The sequence below is a fragment of the Homarus americanus genome, unplaced genomic scaffold (genome assembly GCF_018991925.1).
Source record: "Homarus americanus isolate GMGI-L3 unplaced genomic scaffold, GMGI_Hamer_2.0 scaffold32583, whole genome shotgun sequence".
Taxonomy (NCBI): domain Eukaryota; kingdom Metazoa; phylum Arthropoda; class Malacostraca; order Decapoda; family Nephropidae; genus Homarus; species Homarus americanus.
In genome coordinates this window covers 4,890,029-4,907,660 of record NW_024713129.1, presented here as the reverse complement: position 1 = coordinate 4,907,660, position 17,632 = coordinate 4,890,029, and the positions used below count along the sequence as shown (strand labels likewise).

General features: G+C 38.5%; 1 protein-coding gene across 1 annotated transcript; it reads left to right on the top strand.

Moving 5' to 3' along the window:
* Window positions 1-319: 319 nt before the first annotated feature.
* LOC121866012 (zinc finger protein 771-like) lies at window positions 320-610 on the top strand. The gene has a single exon (XM_042365587.1). The coding sequence runs from the start codon at window positions 320-322 to the stop codon at window positions 608-610; it is 291 nt and encodes a 96-aa protein (XP_042221521.1).
* Window positions 611-17,632: the final 17,022 nt, after the last annotated feature.

Here is a 17,632-nt window from a genome sequence, read left to right as displayed (position 1 = left end):
CAAAGTGTTGAAACACTCCAGTGGTATGATATACTCTTAAAGTTACTTTGTAGTGAATGAGCAGTGCAATTTCATGTAAAATTAATTACAAGTACTGTTGAGTAGTGACAGTGCAATTCAAAGATTTCTTATTACTGTACTGTATTATAATCATGCTGTGATGTGCATCTTGTATGTATGATTTCCCATATGCATTATAGTACGTATATGAATAAAGTTGAACTGAAGATGGGGTTTTAGTCTAGTATGAATGAATGAGATGATTTCCCTGTTTTAGGGAAGAGATGGCGATGGCGGACGTTTTGGCGATGTCGCGCTGATGTCCGTGTTGGGTGTTCCTCCTGGAGTATCTTCAGCGTCGGATGTACCCGCTGGTGTGGCCTCTACAGACTTTAGTAGGGGAGGGATTGTTCATCAGTGTCCATTTTGCTTCAAGAGGTTTGGCTTGAAATCAGACTTAAGACGTCACCTCCGTACACACACTGGGGAGAAGCCGTTTGCCTGTAATATATGCAATTTCCGCACAGCCCTGAAAGGCAACCTCAAACGGCACTTGATTCGCTTCCATGGGATTGAAGTAGGAGTTGAGAATTGTGGGAATAATATCTGAAATATTTTGATTTTTCTTGGAGTGATTATTTACTATTTTTCATTAATCCATAGAGCAGACTCTTAGTTGCTCTACTTCAGTCTTCATACCTCTCTCATCTTCCCAGTGAATGAACACATCTAATATATGATATTTATATGAAAGTGTAAAACCCCTGGTAGTAAACTAGGTTATTGCAAAGTTGTTTATGTGTACTGAATACTATACAACACACGTTCTGCATTTCATTTGCAATATGGGTACACATTCATACTAGTGAGGAGCACAGTATAATCTCACACCTCAGGCCTTGGGTGTCCTGTACATTTAAAAAATGCAAGTTTGTGGAATGGATAAGAGTAGATGTTGTGTGACTGAAACTTTGAAGACTGTTTTCCTGTGACAAAATTCAGATGAAACGTTAAGTTTAGTTTTTATTTCACTGTCAATTATGTCTCGGAATATAGAAGTGTATCGATTGTAAATTGTGGATAGTGTGTTAGAATAGAGAAGTGTACTGAATGTAAGTTGTTGAATGTCTCAAAATAAAAAGGTAGGTCTGTTGCTCATAGTGATGGCTTAAATAGAAAAAGTACAAGGGGAATTTTCTGAATTTAATTTATGTTCAGAAGGGTTTCTAGGCATCATAATCAACACAAAATCAACCTATTAGTTCCTTGCTGAAATCGTTATACAGTACAGTATTGAACTGTACTAGGACTTTTTGTTTCACCAGTCGCTTGAAGTAATGTACAGTAGATATATGGAAGAGAAAATTATATTGTCTATAAGTGATACATTTTTATATCCATGGCATCCAGGATTATTAACTTGAGATGTACGGTACATTTGATTGAGATGATGAACTGAGTTATGATAAATGTAGAAGTGTACACAGATACAGATACAGCACAGTATCTAAGTACAGCAGCCAAAAAACTTATAGCCATATTCATTCCTGTATTGCTTTTGTTTTTTACTTATTCAACAGGAAAATAAAGATATTTCAGAAATGGCCAATGTTATGGTCTACTAGTAATATCTTAACATTGATTTTTATTTTATAGATATATCCTGTTGAATTATGTATGGTACATAATCATATATTCAGCAATGTAAAAGGCAGACTTCCAGTACAGTGTGTAAAATAAGGTTGAATGTATGTAATATAAATGTGAGTACTGTAGTTGAAATATTCTCATGAACTTTAATTTGAGCACGAGGTAGTGGTGGATCCGGGAAGGAGAGAAGTGTGCCTTACGTGTATGTGTTTCCCCTGTGAAGATTAATCACCTATTCGGTGCTATACCCTGTAAACATGATTCTATTTGTTACAAAGGAAACATCTTTCAAAGTTGATTTTTTTCATCAACAGTAATGGTATTGACAGAATACTGTAATTAATACATACTTTGAAGTGGCTGTAAATAATGTTTCGTGTTATCTTCAGCCAGATCTTGCAAAATACAGACGTCACTTCACATATTCATGAAACATCTGTTTGTCTTACATCAGTCCCTTAATAGATATGGATGAGTTGATTTTGAAGTAAACATATTACAAAAGGTAATACTGTATACAGATATTTTTTCTTACTAATGTGTTCACCATTATAGATCTTTTAGTTGTGTACAAGTAATTATAATTTTATAATTCATTTTTCTTTTCTTTCTAATTTTTTCTCTTTACGTACTGTCTTTATTTTTATGGGAATTTTGGGGGTTCCTAGGTGGTCATGACTTGATCATTGGTATATAACACTGGGTATTGTTATTAATTTTTTACTCACATCCAAATTCAAGCTTGTTTACTTTTTTCCAACTTTATGGTAATTCAAAAGATCAATTATGATAGCCACCAATTCAGTACCTGGCTGTTATTAATAGTTTTTGTAAAGTGATACAATACAGTATTTAGAAATGACAGTTGTAATAGCAGTACTGTACTGTAATATGTGTAACACTGGTTTATTACTCTTTATGACTTGCTTTATTGTATTGATACAATAGTAAATTAAAATAAACAATCTTAAGATACCATTTATTTCATTTTCTTTTATCGATACAGTACAGTACAGTTCAGTACAATACAGTATAGTGCAGTGCAGTACAGTACAGTACAGTACAGTCGACCCTCATTAATTCGGACCCCTTTAATCCGGATTTCGGATAAATCGGACGTAATCTGAACTAAGCGAGGGACTGTCCGTATCAAATTTCTGGTTCTGGGATTTTCCCAGTTGCAATTGGGGTTGCAATTTCAAATTCTGTGTCATTACTAAGGAATATTGAAGTCTCTGGTGCACTGCACTCTAAGATTAAGAGAAAACAGAGGACTCAGGCGTCCTGAAGCGAGAGAAGACGGACTCCTATGACGGGGCACTCAAATAAACATACACATAGCTGCATGTTTTGTGGACTACCCACTGTATAGTATCTTTTCATCACTTTGTAATAAACCTAGTCATGCCTATGTGTGTTTCTGATAATTACCATAACATTATATCTTTAGTGGTTCTGAATGAAAGCGGTTGTACAAACACAAGCGCGTATCTAGGACATTAACCGGCGCATGACTGTATAATGCAATATTATGCAATATTAACCCCTAAATCGGTTAATTCGGACAATCGGCTAAAACGGACACCCTCCCCCCCTATTAGTCCGTTTTAAAGAGGGTCGACTGTACATATCTTACAACTAAGATGAAGTTCTTTGTGAAATAATGTGATATGGATTTTGTCTCCTAACACCATAGGTGAGTGATATGGAACATGTTAACTACATTTGTCCATATGTCCATCTCATAAACATAACTTGAACAAATAAAAATGGTTTTCATGAGATTTTGTACAGTGCTGTACAGTATATGGATGTTACCCCAATCAGATCAAGGAAGGATTTGATTTTTTTTTGTTATTTCATTCAATTATCAGCTTACTAGCCATTTGGGCAGTTTGTCTGTTCTTCGCTACTTTATCCTGTGTAAGCACAGGAACAAACCAAAGCACCCGGAGAAAACCTGTGATGTTTGGTGGGATCATTCTCACCTCTGACCTGTGCAGGGGTCAAACATAGGACACAGTTGTGAGAGGTATGCGCATTACTATTTTCTTTCCTTTGGCTCTGGGGGACCCTGTGATCCTTTGGTCAATATGTTTGGACTCTGTGAGACACAGTACAGTCAACCCTCACTTTACGCAGTTAATATAACCCACAGGGTACCGCGGAAAGTGAGAAACGCGTAAAGTGAACAACATAACATATGGGATTAATTGAAATAGAGACCGGGCCGACCCCCAAACTCCACTTTTTGACGACACACAACTATGTTGTAGTAAAAATTTTATCTTAACTTTATGATAGTATGCACAAACAATTAATATAGAAGAGGTTAGGTTAGGAAAAATAAAGGTTAAGTTAGGAAAAATAAAGGTTAGGTTAGGAAAACTAAAAGTTAGGTTGAACACTTACGTTAGTAGAAGAGATGGGTCGGCATACGGGGATGGAGGCTGGTTCCGAGGCAGAGGGTAGGCTACTGGCCCTCAAGTGAGTCACCATCACTGTCATCCACATTTGTCAGGGCTTCCCTGACAAATCCCTCAAAGTCATCTTCACTGTCTCTACCTCTATCACTATCACTGGCTTGGGCTGGCTGTGGTGGGTTGCGGGCGAAGAACTCTGTTATGCTTTGCTGACGGCTGGTGTTTATGTTGTCGTGATAAACCTTGAAGTAGGGCTCCATAGTCTGCAACAGCTGGGTAGTGAAGATTTCATACCTGTTTGCGTCATGGTCGTCGGAAAGGAGGAGCTTGATTTTCTCAACACACTCGATGGCACCCCTAACATTACTATGGGATAAGCGGTGTTCTTCTTGGGATGACCCACCACCTGCCTCTTCACTGACGTCATCATCATCTACCATCTCGTCGGTAGTCACATCAGGATCCCTTATCACCTCCAGGATGTCGTCGTTGGTGGTCTCGGAGAAGCCTGCAGCTGTAACACTGTGCAGCTTCTCTGGCAAGGTCCACTGCTACTGCAACAGTCTGAACCTCACCAGTCACAGATTGACTCTGCCTTACGCCCGGAATGCCTTGCAACACATGTCTCCATGCGTGACGAACAGTTGCTACAGACAGCTGATCCCATGCCTCCACCAAGAAGTCCACAGCTTTCTTGATGTTAAATTTTCTCCAGAATTGTTTGAAAAGTATTTTTTGCTCCGCCAACTGTTGATCCTCGTCTTCTTCGCTCTTGCTATTGGTGGTGGTGTCACTCAGGTTACGCAACTCTTCCCTGGTGTTGGTGTAGTCGTTCAGGAGCTTGAATTTTTTTGTTGAGAATGCAGCTTTTACATTACAGATTAACTCTTGGTCCATGGGCTGTAATATAGACGTAGTGTTGGGAGGAAGGAAGACCACTTTTACGTTGGGGTGACGATCTAACAGTAGGGGCGAGTGTCCTGGTGCGTTGTCCAGCAGCAACAAAATCTTGAATGGCACATTCTGTTGCTCACAGAATTTCTTTACATCGGGAACGAAATAGTCATCAAACCAGAAGAGGGACAGTGTAGAGAACATCCACGCCTTACGTGCGGTCAGCCAGTGGACATTTAGCTTGGTCATGTCCGTGCTCTTGTAGGTGTGCGGCTTGCGGACTGTGTGGATCACCGATAACTTGAGCTTACTGGTACCGGAGGTATTGGTGGTAAACAGGACGGTGATGTGCTCCTTCTGCAACTTCCGGCCCCGACACTTGCTGGCATTCTTCACAACGAAGGTCTTGGAAGGTATCTTTTTCCAAAAAAGACCAGATTCGTCCATGTTAAACACCTGATCGTCAGTGTACTGTCCTTCCTCCATTATCTCACGTAAAAATGGAGGAAATTCCCTAGCCGCAGCACGGTCAGCACTAGCTTCTTGACCACCAATGTTTATATTGGTGATCTTGTTCCGCATCTTAAACCTCTGTAACCACCCAGAGGAAGCATTAAAGGGTTTGGGCTCTGTAATTCCCATCTTTCGTGACACTGCAGCATACAGTTCACGTGCGTACTCCTTAACAGAGCGCGTGTCGACCGCCATGTTCCGTCGCGCCTGACGCACCAAGTAGCTCACAAGTAATTTTTCCATCTTGAGAAGCACCTGGTTGTGAAAATACTTGATCATAGAAGCACCTGTAGACTTTGTGATCTTCATGTGCTCCTTTATCTTGGCTGCATCCTTCTTTATCGTCCGGATCGTAAATTCGTTCACACCATGCTGGCGCGCCAAATCAACCTGCCTTGTTCCTTTCTCTAACTCTTAGATGATCTTGTACTTCACCTCTTAGCTTAAGGAACGTCGTGTCTTCTTGGGCTTAGGGCGGTTGGGTCCAGGCAAGGAAAGGTTTCTCTCTGGGGGCGGTGGTCCGGCGGAAGCCATTTTACAGAACAATGGATGCACGATTACACGGTGTGGCCCGGAGGGATGAAACTGCCACGGCTAGGTCAAGCGACGTCTTTCCTCCCTCCCTCCCTCCCCCGGGTGGACACGTCATATTACTTTAAACCAATTACAGCTAGCAGCGGAGGGAGGTAGGGATGCATGGCCAATCACAGTCCGATACGTCATATGACGTCAGTGATAACGCAACAGAGACATGCACTGCACAACCTTACCGCGCGGCTTGGCCAGGAGGAGGCGGGAGCAGGCGGGTGGGGCGAATCTAAGAATAGCGTCGAGCCGGACACTCTCCGCGTAAAGGGGTACATGCACCGCGGAATGTGAGCATCCTGGGTTCCGGCAGGGTACCGCGTAAACGTGGAAACGCGGAATGTGGGACCGCGTAAAGTGAGGGTTGACTGTACTGTATACTCATATTGTCTGTGTTGTTTCTAAAGGTAAAATCAGTCCTCTTTAAAGTTGTGTTGGAGAGATATTAGCCTCATACAAAGATGTACTGCAACGACATGCAATTTAGACTGCACAGTTTTCTTTTTCTTTTCATTATAAATTTCTCTGTAGCAAGCAAGTGAATCTTGGATCATTCTGTCAACTTTGGCATAACGCTCATAATTTTGATCCATGTCATCAAACATTTGCATTGCTTTATTAACTGTAGCAAATGCCTCTGCCATATGTTTCACTGAAAACTTTTTGGGGGGTGCAGGCTCTTCTTCTACATTTTGTCTCTCTTCTTCCTCTGCAACTTTCTGTGCATCTAGTTCAATAAGATCCTCGTTACTGAGCTCTTCTGCTACACTTTCAACCAACTGTCCAACATCTTCAGTATCAATTTCTAACTCCAGCTGTTTACCTAAGTCCACTATCTTGTTACTAATATCCAAAATAACTTCACTTTCATTAAATCCTTTGAAACTGTTCACATATCTTTTCAGGATTTTCTTCCATATTCCATTCATGCAATGTTTTGTAACCTGATCCCATGCTGCACTAATGTTCTTTATACATGACAAAATGTTGTACTCCTTCCAAAACTGTCTGAGCGTTTTCTCACCTTCAGTAGCAGCAACAGCCTGAGCGAAGGTCGTGCGTAAATAATATGCTTTAAAGGCAGAAATAGCACCTTGATCCATGGGTTGGATGATAGAGGTAGTGTTAGGTGGCATGTACACTACCTTAACATCAGGGTGCATGTCGTCCAGGTGTGGTGGGTGTCCCGGAGCATTATCCAAAATCAGCAAAATCTTGAATGGAATCCTTTGTTGCAGACAATACTCCTTGGCTCGTGGAATGAAACAAGTCATGAACCAATCCTCAAATAGTACTAGGGTCATCCAGGCTTTCTTGTTACTGCGATAAAACACTGGCAGTGTGTGCTTGCTGACATGTTTAAAAGCCCTGGGGTTCTCTGAATGATAGATCATGAAGGGCTTTAGCTTGAAACCAGCAACATTCCCCCCCAACAGAAGTGTAATTCTGTCCTTGAATGCCTTGAATCCGGGCATTTTTTTTGCCTCTTTGTGGATGTATGTCCGGTCAGGCATGCGTTTCCACAATAATCCAGTCTCATCCACATTGAATATTTGCTCTGGCAAATAATTCCCTTCCACAATCACATCATCTAACTCCTCCTTAAAAGCTTCGGCAGCACCAACATCGGCACTAGCTGCCTCTCCACTCACCTTAACACTGTGTAGACTGTAGCGTTTTTTAAATCTATCAAACCACCCTTGACTTCCTGTGGTTTGATCACATTCATCTCCTGCCTGCTCCTTCAGGCTTTGGAACAGGCTTCTTGCTTTAGCCTGTATGGTTAGAACACTTAAGGGTACACGCTTCTGTATCTGGTCTTCTATCCATATCACCAATAATTTTTCCATATCGTGGATAGGACCTTGTCTTTTCTTTGTTATTATAGTTCCCTTTATAGGTGTTGTTCCTTTCACTACTTCACGAATACGTTCCTTGTCCTTCAGAATAGTGGATATAGTCGAGTGTGAGAAACCTAGGTCGCGTGAGATTGTTGCTACTGTTTTTCCATTCTCATACTGTGTTATTATCTTCAGTTTCATCTCAAAAGTAATTGCCTGTCTCCTTTTCCTTGGAGTACCACCAGCACTCTCACTTTTACGCTTTCCAGTCATTATAAAGTCAATTAAATACAATAATAACGAAAGTTCACAGCGCGATCAGTATAGGATACGATAGCCAAACACAAACAAAGCGCTCCACTGAGTGAGTGCAGCCACGAGGCGACCCAAGACACCCCTCCCTCTCGCCCGGGACGGAAACGTTTCGGTATAGAAAATGCGCGCGTCATTTGAAAAAATTTTTGGTCACGGCGGTCGCAGTCGTATGTCCCGTATGGACGTACGGTCAAAGCAGGTCGTAAGTACCATTGGACGTAAGTCCGTATAGTCGTAAGTCGGGGTTTAGTATGTATATATATATATATATATATATATATATATATATATATATATATATATATATATATATATATATATATATATATATATATATATATATATATATATATATATATATATATATTTATATATATATATATTGTAGGCACAATGTTTGAAAATAGCAGATACTGTACAGAATTGACTTTACATTCAAGTATCATTATACAGTAGTACCCCGATTTACGCGGTCAATTGAACCCACAGGGTACTGCGGAAAGTGAAATCCTCGTAAATGGAACAACAGAACATATGGGATTAATTCCAATAGAGACTGGCCCGACCCCCAAACTCCACTTTTTGACGACACACAACTATGTTGTAGTAAAAATTTTATCTTAACTTTATGATGGTATGCACAAACAAGTAATATAGAAGAGGTTAGGTTAGGAAAAATAAAGGTTAAGTTAGGAAAAATAAAGGTTGGGTTAGGAAAACTAAAGTTAGGTGTAACACTTACGTTAGTAGAAGAGATGGGTCGGCATATGGGGATGGAGGCTGGTTCCGAGGCAGAGGGCAGATTACTGGCCCTCAGCTGAATCACCATTACTAGGTGCATCACCATCACTATCAGTTACAGTTGTCAGGGCTTCCCTGACAAATCCCTCAAAGTCACCTTCACTGTCACTATCACTATCACAGAACAATGGATGCACGTATACACGGTGTGGCCTGGAGGGATGAAACTGCCGCTGCTAGGTCAAGCGTCGTCTTTCCTCCCTCCCTCCCTCCCTCCCCGGGTGGACACGTCATATTACTTTAAACCAATTACAGCTAGCAGCAGAGGGAGGTAGGGATGCATGGCCAATCAAAGTCCTATACGTCATATGACTTCAGTGATAACGCAACAGAGACATGCACTGCGCAACCTTACCGCGCGGCTTGCCCAGGCGGAGGAGGGAGTAGGCGGGAGCAGGCGGGTGGGGCGAATCTAAAAATAGCGTCGAGCCGGACACTCTGCGCGTATATGGGTAGATGAACCGCGGAAAGTGAAAGTTCGGTTCTGGCGAGGCACCGCGTATATGAGAAATCGCGTAAAGTGAAACCGCGTAAAGCGGGGTAATACTGTATATACTGTTCACACATTACACAAGTCATGTAATCATGTACTGTATTTCATAACAATAAGGATTAGATACCATTTGGTATTTGTGCAATCTATACAGTATTTAGTACAGTACAGCACAGTACTTATGAGAGAACCATCAAAAGAAGGATTTATCTTAGGATTAATTTTGCAGTATCACTACTAGTTTACTAGAAGTTATACAGAATTGCAATTTATTTTGAAGAGTGAAAAGAAAGAGCATTTTCATCACCAGTTGACTAGATAGTATACCATTTTACTGAGCCTTTGACAGAAAACACATGTAAATGAGTTAATAGTGACCAAAAAAACTACCATGAAATCTGTTGTAATTGGTGAATTATATTACCACCTCCCATATTAATTAAGATATTGTAGCTAAGACATAGCAATTCATATGAACAAACTTGATTAGGAGGAGAGAAACAAATACTTGACGATTGAGGATTGTGTTTGTACTGGAGTGGCCTTCATTCTTCACTCGCCATCCTCTCTGCCTGGCTAATGGTGTCTCTCTCCCATAGGGCGCCCTAGACCAGGCCTTGGCAGCGGGGATGTTGACTGGAGACTCTGGTGGCCGTCAGTGCCCATACTGTCCTCGAACCTTCGCCTTCCCCAGTTACTTGCAGCGGCATCTCACTTCACACACTGGGGAAAAACCCTTCAGGTGTCACCGCTGTAACAGCCGGTTTACTCGAAGAAACCACCTCAAAGAACACCACAGGAGGAAACACACACAATCTCAAACACCATCACGTCAGCTACCACCGTCCTCTACCTTCCTCAATACCTCACCACGAGCATCTTCCACCCACCAATCAGTATCTGTCTCTCTGTCAACAGCTTCACCTCATATCTCAAGCCAAATGCCAGCATCCTCTCAACCTACCGTTTCATATTCATTAACATCTAGCACTACATCTTCCTCTGATATGACTTCATCTTGTACTCCTTCTTACTCTACTTTTTCGGATGCAGCATCATGTCCACCTTCATCACAATAAAAGGAAATATTTTACCTCTTATGTATTAGTCATACTTTTTATAGTTATTAGCATGAGTTTTGACCCTTTTGGTTTATATGAACACCATTCAGTTTCAACTTTGGATTTTGTGTTGTGATTTTCTTGAGCATAACATGCAGTTGATTTAACAATGATTCAGTGTGTAGAATAAAATTTTCAATGTGTTTGATAGGTCTGATACCCTTACATTCATGTAAAGAACATGTAAACAAAATTGGTCTATCGAAAAACAATGGCAAACTATGTAGAATTGTTTGAAGTAATATTGAAACCTGAGATAAATGCAGACTTTATTTTCTTGTATACTTCAGTGAGTTTAAAATACTGTATGATTTATATCTCACAAGCCAATCTGCCTAGGTTCATTATAATGCTAACCTGAGGGTATTTGTGCTTTTAGGTGAGATTTCTAGCTGGAGTGAGTATTATAATATTCCCTGGTTCAAACAGTCGATTATATCCTGCAGTTTCTAAAGCCAAAATAGACCACAAATCTGAAATACATGTAATAAGACAGATCCAACTTCACCCGTTTACAAGTGCTACATATTCTTCCCACATTAAATGGTACCCATATGGAGGAGAAACAGTAAAACATACAGTTGTGTGTTCTATTTTTAATTTGGCTTTAAGATTATTAACAGACTTGCATGATATGAATACAATAGATTAAAGCTCCATATATTGTGTGAATGACAGCTGCAGTGGTACATGCCTTGGTGTGGTAGGTTTTGTTACAGTATGTTTACAGTCACTCAATTTCCAAGGATGTTCAGCACCTTTGCACTCAGATAGATGCAACTTACGGTAGTACCCAGCAAAGACATTATCATCAGATGTTATCATACCTGCAAATTAATTTGTCCTCTCATAATGGACAACTGTATAAAATTTACCAGTGTAACAGAAGTTGATCAGGACTCTGAAAAAATAAACTTATCTGTCTTTCAATAAGATAAAGATTGTTATTCTCAGCTCTCAAGTACAGTACATACTGTACAGTATATTTTCATGATAGGCATGAAAATTATATGAATTTACATTTTAAAATATTACAGATTTGCATTTATATAATGCCACATGCAGGCAAGAACATTTTAATAATATGAAAGCTGTGCAATGTATCTTGACTTTAACCCTTTAAGTATGATGAATTCAAACCCCTTGAGTACAGCAACTTATGAATATGATGACTTAACACTTTGAATATGATGAATTATTCCCTTGAGTAAGATAACATGCAGTAATATTGTGCAGTACTTCAGGAGTTACTTGGAAAGTCCTCATACTCAAGGGGTTAAAACAAACAGTAAATGTGTGAATAAGATTACAGTATCATGAGCTCCATGCGCATGATGAGACTTTTGAATGTACAATACAGTAGTCGAAATTTAATAAAGAATTTATTAAAAAGTAATTTCTTTGTTGTAAGAAAGATGTTATCCTAGGTTACAGATTGATTTATATATAATAATAATAATAGAACCTGTGTGTGTGTGTCATTCAGTCAGTCGGTGCCATAGCTCCAAAACCATGAAACCTAGAGACCTGGAAGTTTGCACGCATACTGAGGAGACCCTGGGAGTGTGTACTTGGGTATTACTTTATAGATTTGGCTAAAAATGCTTGAATATAGGGAAAGAGTGTCAATAGCCATACAGTACAGTACAATACAATGACGTTTTCCTCACTGTCAACACCCCCTACCAACCTACCAAACATAAGAACACTTAACCCCAGTGCTATGATAAAGATATACAATCCTGTTCTATTTGGTGTTATTGAATAATCTTAAATCAAAATTAAGTTTCTGAGGCACCCCAGGGAAACCTGAACTTTAGGCACCCCATGGGATCAACTGAACTTTAGGCACCCCCATGGGATTAACCATACAGTACTGTACAAGTAAAATAGAATGAAGTTTTAATTACCTGTTATATTACATACACTCAGTTTATTAACAAAGGGAAATATGTAAAAGATAGAATGCATTCACCATGTTATTAAGAGGGGGAAAAAAGTTACTACAACCTGTATGAAGCCAGATGCTTTAGCTTGTTGTGAATATGTATAAAGTACAGTCATCCACAAAAGTCCTGTTGCATCTCCTGAACCACAAACCTTGAGATTCAGACTTGTGAATCTGAAGCATTTATGGATAGAATAATGCACCAGTGTTTACTGCTTCGGCTTTGTGAGTCTGAATCAGGGGGCTTGTGGAACAGTGGAGAGGCAGCAGGACTTTGGTTTCCTCTCATTTAATGTTGTTATATCTTGTCTCTCATGATTTTCTTTGATTTACTCCTGTTTCCCATGGTTTAATTTGGTTTATTCTTGTTTCCTATGGTTTAATTTGGTTTAATTTTGTTTCCCATGGTTTAATATGGTTTATTCTTGTTTCCTATTTTTTACTTTGGTTTACTTTTGTTTTCCATGGTTTAATTTGGTTAGGCTTGTTTCCTATGGTTTATTCTTGTTTCCCATGGTTTAATTTAGTTTATTCTTGTTTCCTATGGTTTAATTTGGTTTACTTTTGTTTCCCATGGTTTAATATGGTTTATTCTTGTTTCCTATGGTTTAATTTGCTTTATTCTTGTTTCCTATTGTTTACTTTGGTTTACTTTTGTTTTCCATGGTTTAATTTGGTTTAGTCTTGTTTCCTATGGTTTATTCTTGTTTCTCATGGTTTAATTTGGTTTATTCTTGTTTCTCATGGTTTAATTTGGTTTATTCTTGTTTCTCATAGTTCAATTTGGTTTATTATTGTTTCATATGGTTTACTCTGGTTTACTTTTGTTTCCCATGGTTTAATTTGGTTAATTCTTGTTTCCTATGGTTTACTTTGGCTTACTCCTGTTTTCCTTGGTTTAATTTGACTACTGTATTCTTGTTTCCTATTGTTTAATTTGGTTTACTCTTGATTCTTATGGTTTAATTTGGTTTATTCTTGTTTTCTGTGGTTTACTTTGGTTTACTCGTGTTTCCCATGGTTTAATTTGGTATACTGTAGTGTATTCTGGTTTCCTATGGTTTACTTTAATTTACCTTGATTTACTCTTCTTTCACGTGGTCTTTTTTTCCTATGGTTAATTTGGATTCTCTCTTTTACTTTTAAGTTTCTTCTTCTCTGCCATGGTTTTTTCTCAGGTTTAGTATAGAGTACCCTGGTTTACTCCTGTTTATCCTTGTTTGCCTCAATTTATTCTTGTTTACTCCATTGTCCTGTTGTTTAACCCTGCTTTACTGTCGTTTACCATGGTTTATTCTCCTGGTATATGGAAGGTTTTTAATATGAGTGAGCTAGCCAGAAGAGCCAGCCTGGGATGTTGGAATTCATTGCAAACTTAATGTATTCCACAGAAATTGCAGAAAGTAGAAAACGAATACTGTGCTGTACAGTGTTTGGAAGGGCACATAAAGGGGCAAAAAATAGGGATTTATAAATGAAACATATTGATTTCAGAATAAGGAAAAAGTTAGAGAGTGAATGTTCAGATTCGTCATATAGCTTTAGAGGCACAGAAGACTGAATATAGGAACAGGTAATTGAAAAAGTTCATTGTATTTTAACTTTTTGTTTATGGGATTAGCCCACCAGGGCACAGGTCAATGACCCACATCAGGGCCTGGGGGCAAAAATATGATACAGGTTGTACCTCTCTAGTCCGGCATTCTGTGGTCCGGAAACTCCCGTGGTCCAGAACGATTTTAGTTTGTCCAATAGGTAGATAGGCAGCTTTTTTTTTTTTTACTTATCTGAATTATTATTATTATTATTACAGGAGTATTAAATTTTTGCCCCTCAGGCCCCAATGTGGGTCAGTGACCTATTCCCAGGTGGGCTAATCCCTTGAGAAAAAAAAAAGCCGCGGGAAATTAAGGTTTGTTTACATCCGGCAGTTCGGCTGCTCTCTCTCTCTCTCTGCTTGTCTATACAGAGTACAACATTTAACCCTTCAATATATATGAGCAGTAAATAAGTGTTGCTTTCATATTCTTATGTAGAGTAATGACAATATATTTTCACATGTGCGCACTTACATACGAGCAGTTTCACTTTTTTTTTACCATTAATGGTTAGCTACTTATATTGTTCCATTTATTAACATTAAATAACATTACAGGTACTTCAAGCAACCATATTCATTTTTTTACATTAAATTTACTACAGCTAAACTCAGGGTCTTATTTTCTTCAGTTTTATATGTAGAACCAATCAGTCACTGGTTTCATAAGCTTTAACATAAACAATGCCGGCAGCGGTCTCGTCTCCTCTAATATTCCACGTATTATTAATAAATTGTATTGTTAATTTTGCACACACGTACATTAATTCAATAAAAACAAATTCAGGAACATTAATTAATATATATATAAACAGTAAATAAGTGTTGCTTTCATATTCTTATGTAAAGTAATGATGATATGTTTTCACGTGTGCGCACTTACATACGCGATCTCTCTTTTTTCTTTACCATTATCGTTAGCTACTTCTATTGTTCCATTTATTAACATTAAATAACATTACTTAAAACAACCATATTAATTTTACTACAGCTACAACCAAGGTCTTATTTTCTTCAGTTTTATATGTAGAACCAGTCAGTCACTGGTTTTGTAATCAACGAATACAATGCTGTGTCATTTCCTCGTGTGTTTTAATATTCTACGTATTATTAATGAATTGTATTGCTCATTTTGCACACATAAACATTAATTCAATAAAAAAGACTTTCAGTAATAAACAATAATGAATCTTTGTACATAAGAGAAATGACGCTGTTTACATGATTATGCACGTCGTCTGCACGTTGGTGGGCCGTTCAATCCCGTCGAAATTCAAGTTTCCGCCGTCGAAATTTTTATTTATTTATTTTTTTGTGTGTTCCAATAAAATACGTTATGAATTAAAAACTCGCGAAATTTGAGAAGCTACTATACGACATTTAACCCTTCAATATGTCTTCAAAGAGACCATGATGCAGAGAAAGTGGTGCTAGTGCTTCCAGGCATAAGCACAAGTCACTATCTATCCAGGAAAAGGGTGAATTTCCATGGTCCGGCAATTTCCATGGTCCGGCACCGGTCAGGTCCCGAGGTTGCCGGACTAGAGAGGTACAACCTGTAATAATAATAAAATTAATAATAATAAAAACAAATAAAAAATATATATACTGTATACTGTACAGGTATACTGTATATTAATAGTAATAATAATAATAATAATAATAATAATAATAATAATAATAATAATAATAATAAAGGACCATAAAAAAATCAATAGTGAGAAACGATATATGTATGTTGTGTTGTCAAAGTAAGAGAAACAATTGAGACCCTGCAATTGTGTGTAAATGAGGCAGAAAGTCAGATCAGCAACCTGGGACTTGGTTACAATTATTGTGATGCCATATGGCATCAGGGTGTTGCAAAGGCATTGAAGGGAAAGTTGTACAAGTAAAGCTTTATATTTAATAATACAATACAGTACTGTACTGTACTGTACAGGTCCTGTGAGGTCCTATAGTGAGTGTAATTTTTGGATCTCTTGCAAAAAATATTACAATTACAATACAATACAGTATTGTATATCATTTTTAGGTTGGACATAAAGGTTTCTCGGAAAAATCACAAGAAATATAAAAGTCACAGTTTTGGCTAGGAAAAGTTATAAATACGGTAGCTAAATTAAGTTAGATTAGGGTACCGGTAGGTTAAGGCTAGATTAAAGTTTAGTTTGTTTTGGTTCAATTTTGTTTGGTTTGGTTAGGCTAAGTTTGTGACTTATTCTTACTGTTAGTTGTAAACCCTTACTTCATACTTTAAATAACTACTGTTAGTTATTTGTTAATCATTTATATTTTTTATGAATTTTCAATGCTTGGTCCATTGTTACCAAAAGAACATTTGACTGTGTACAAGTCTTAATTTTTTCTCCAAATGTCCCACAGAATAAATATAGGGAAATACTTCTTCACACAGAGGGTGGTAGAACTATGGAACAGTCTACCAGCCCAAGCTATGGAATTGAGAGCAGTGCAGTACTGTACTGGGCTTCAAAATAGCCCTAGACAAGACTATCAAGAACAATGGAGGGATCTTATACAGGCCACTGGCCTCTTTCCCTCAGCATGGTCACCTTCAGTTAGGTGGCCATTTGGTTAAAAAATAATAAGGGGTTCAGACATGGTCAAGCACTCTCCCAAATATTTTTAAGTCCAATAGAATGCTGACATTTGGTGACGACAGACCCCCAAAAAATTCTTGGCTCAGTTACTGTGAAATACAGAAGTAAAGTATTGTATAGATGAAGAACAGTTTTTGTAGTGTTGTGAGGGAAGCACTACTCTCTAGAGTGATTCGGGTAGAGTTGCTGGTGGATAGCAATGTATTACTGTATTGTATTGTCAAGAGTGTATTTACAGGCTTTAATTCTTTTCACTGAGGACATTGTATACCTTACTGAACTTAGGACTCTATCAGAATTTGTAATGGTAGTCGTTTATAGTAACAAACTGTTATCACACTCCAGTATTTCAATCAGAAAACATATTTACAAGTGATATACAGTACAGTAATATGAAACATTTAGTTTAATACATCTGTTCTGAATGCTGGTACAGTACAGACAACCCTTGTTATTTGTGAGGGTTAGGTTCCAAGGAATGGCGTGAATAGGCAAAGCCGCGAATAGCTATTTATACTACCTGAGTGCACTACTGTATACCCTGTACCTATACCAAACAACCAACCAGCTGTGGCAGCACTCATCCCCTCCCTTATCTTGTCTAATAATTCAACTTTCTTTGTCAGGGTCATCACTGACTTCTGCCTTTTACATTTCACTTCACTAGCAACATTAACACTGGCACTAGGCAGTGTTTTCGGGGCCATTTTCACACAGAAACAACACAAGATGCTGCAGGAAAAGGCTCACAAGCTAGCCACTATAGCCACCATTTGCTTACCGCGAATTGCAAACCTGCAAATGACAAGGGCCTATTGTAAGTGTTTAAT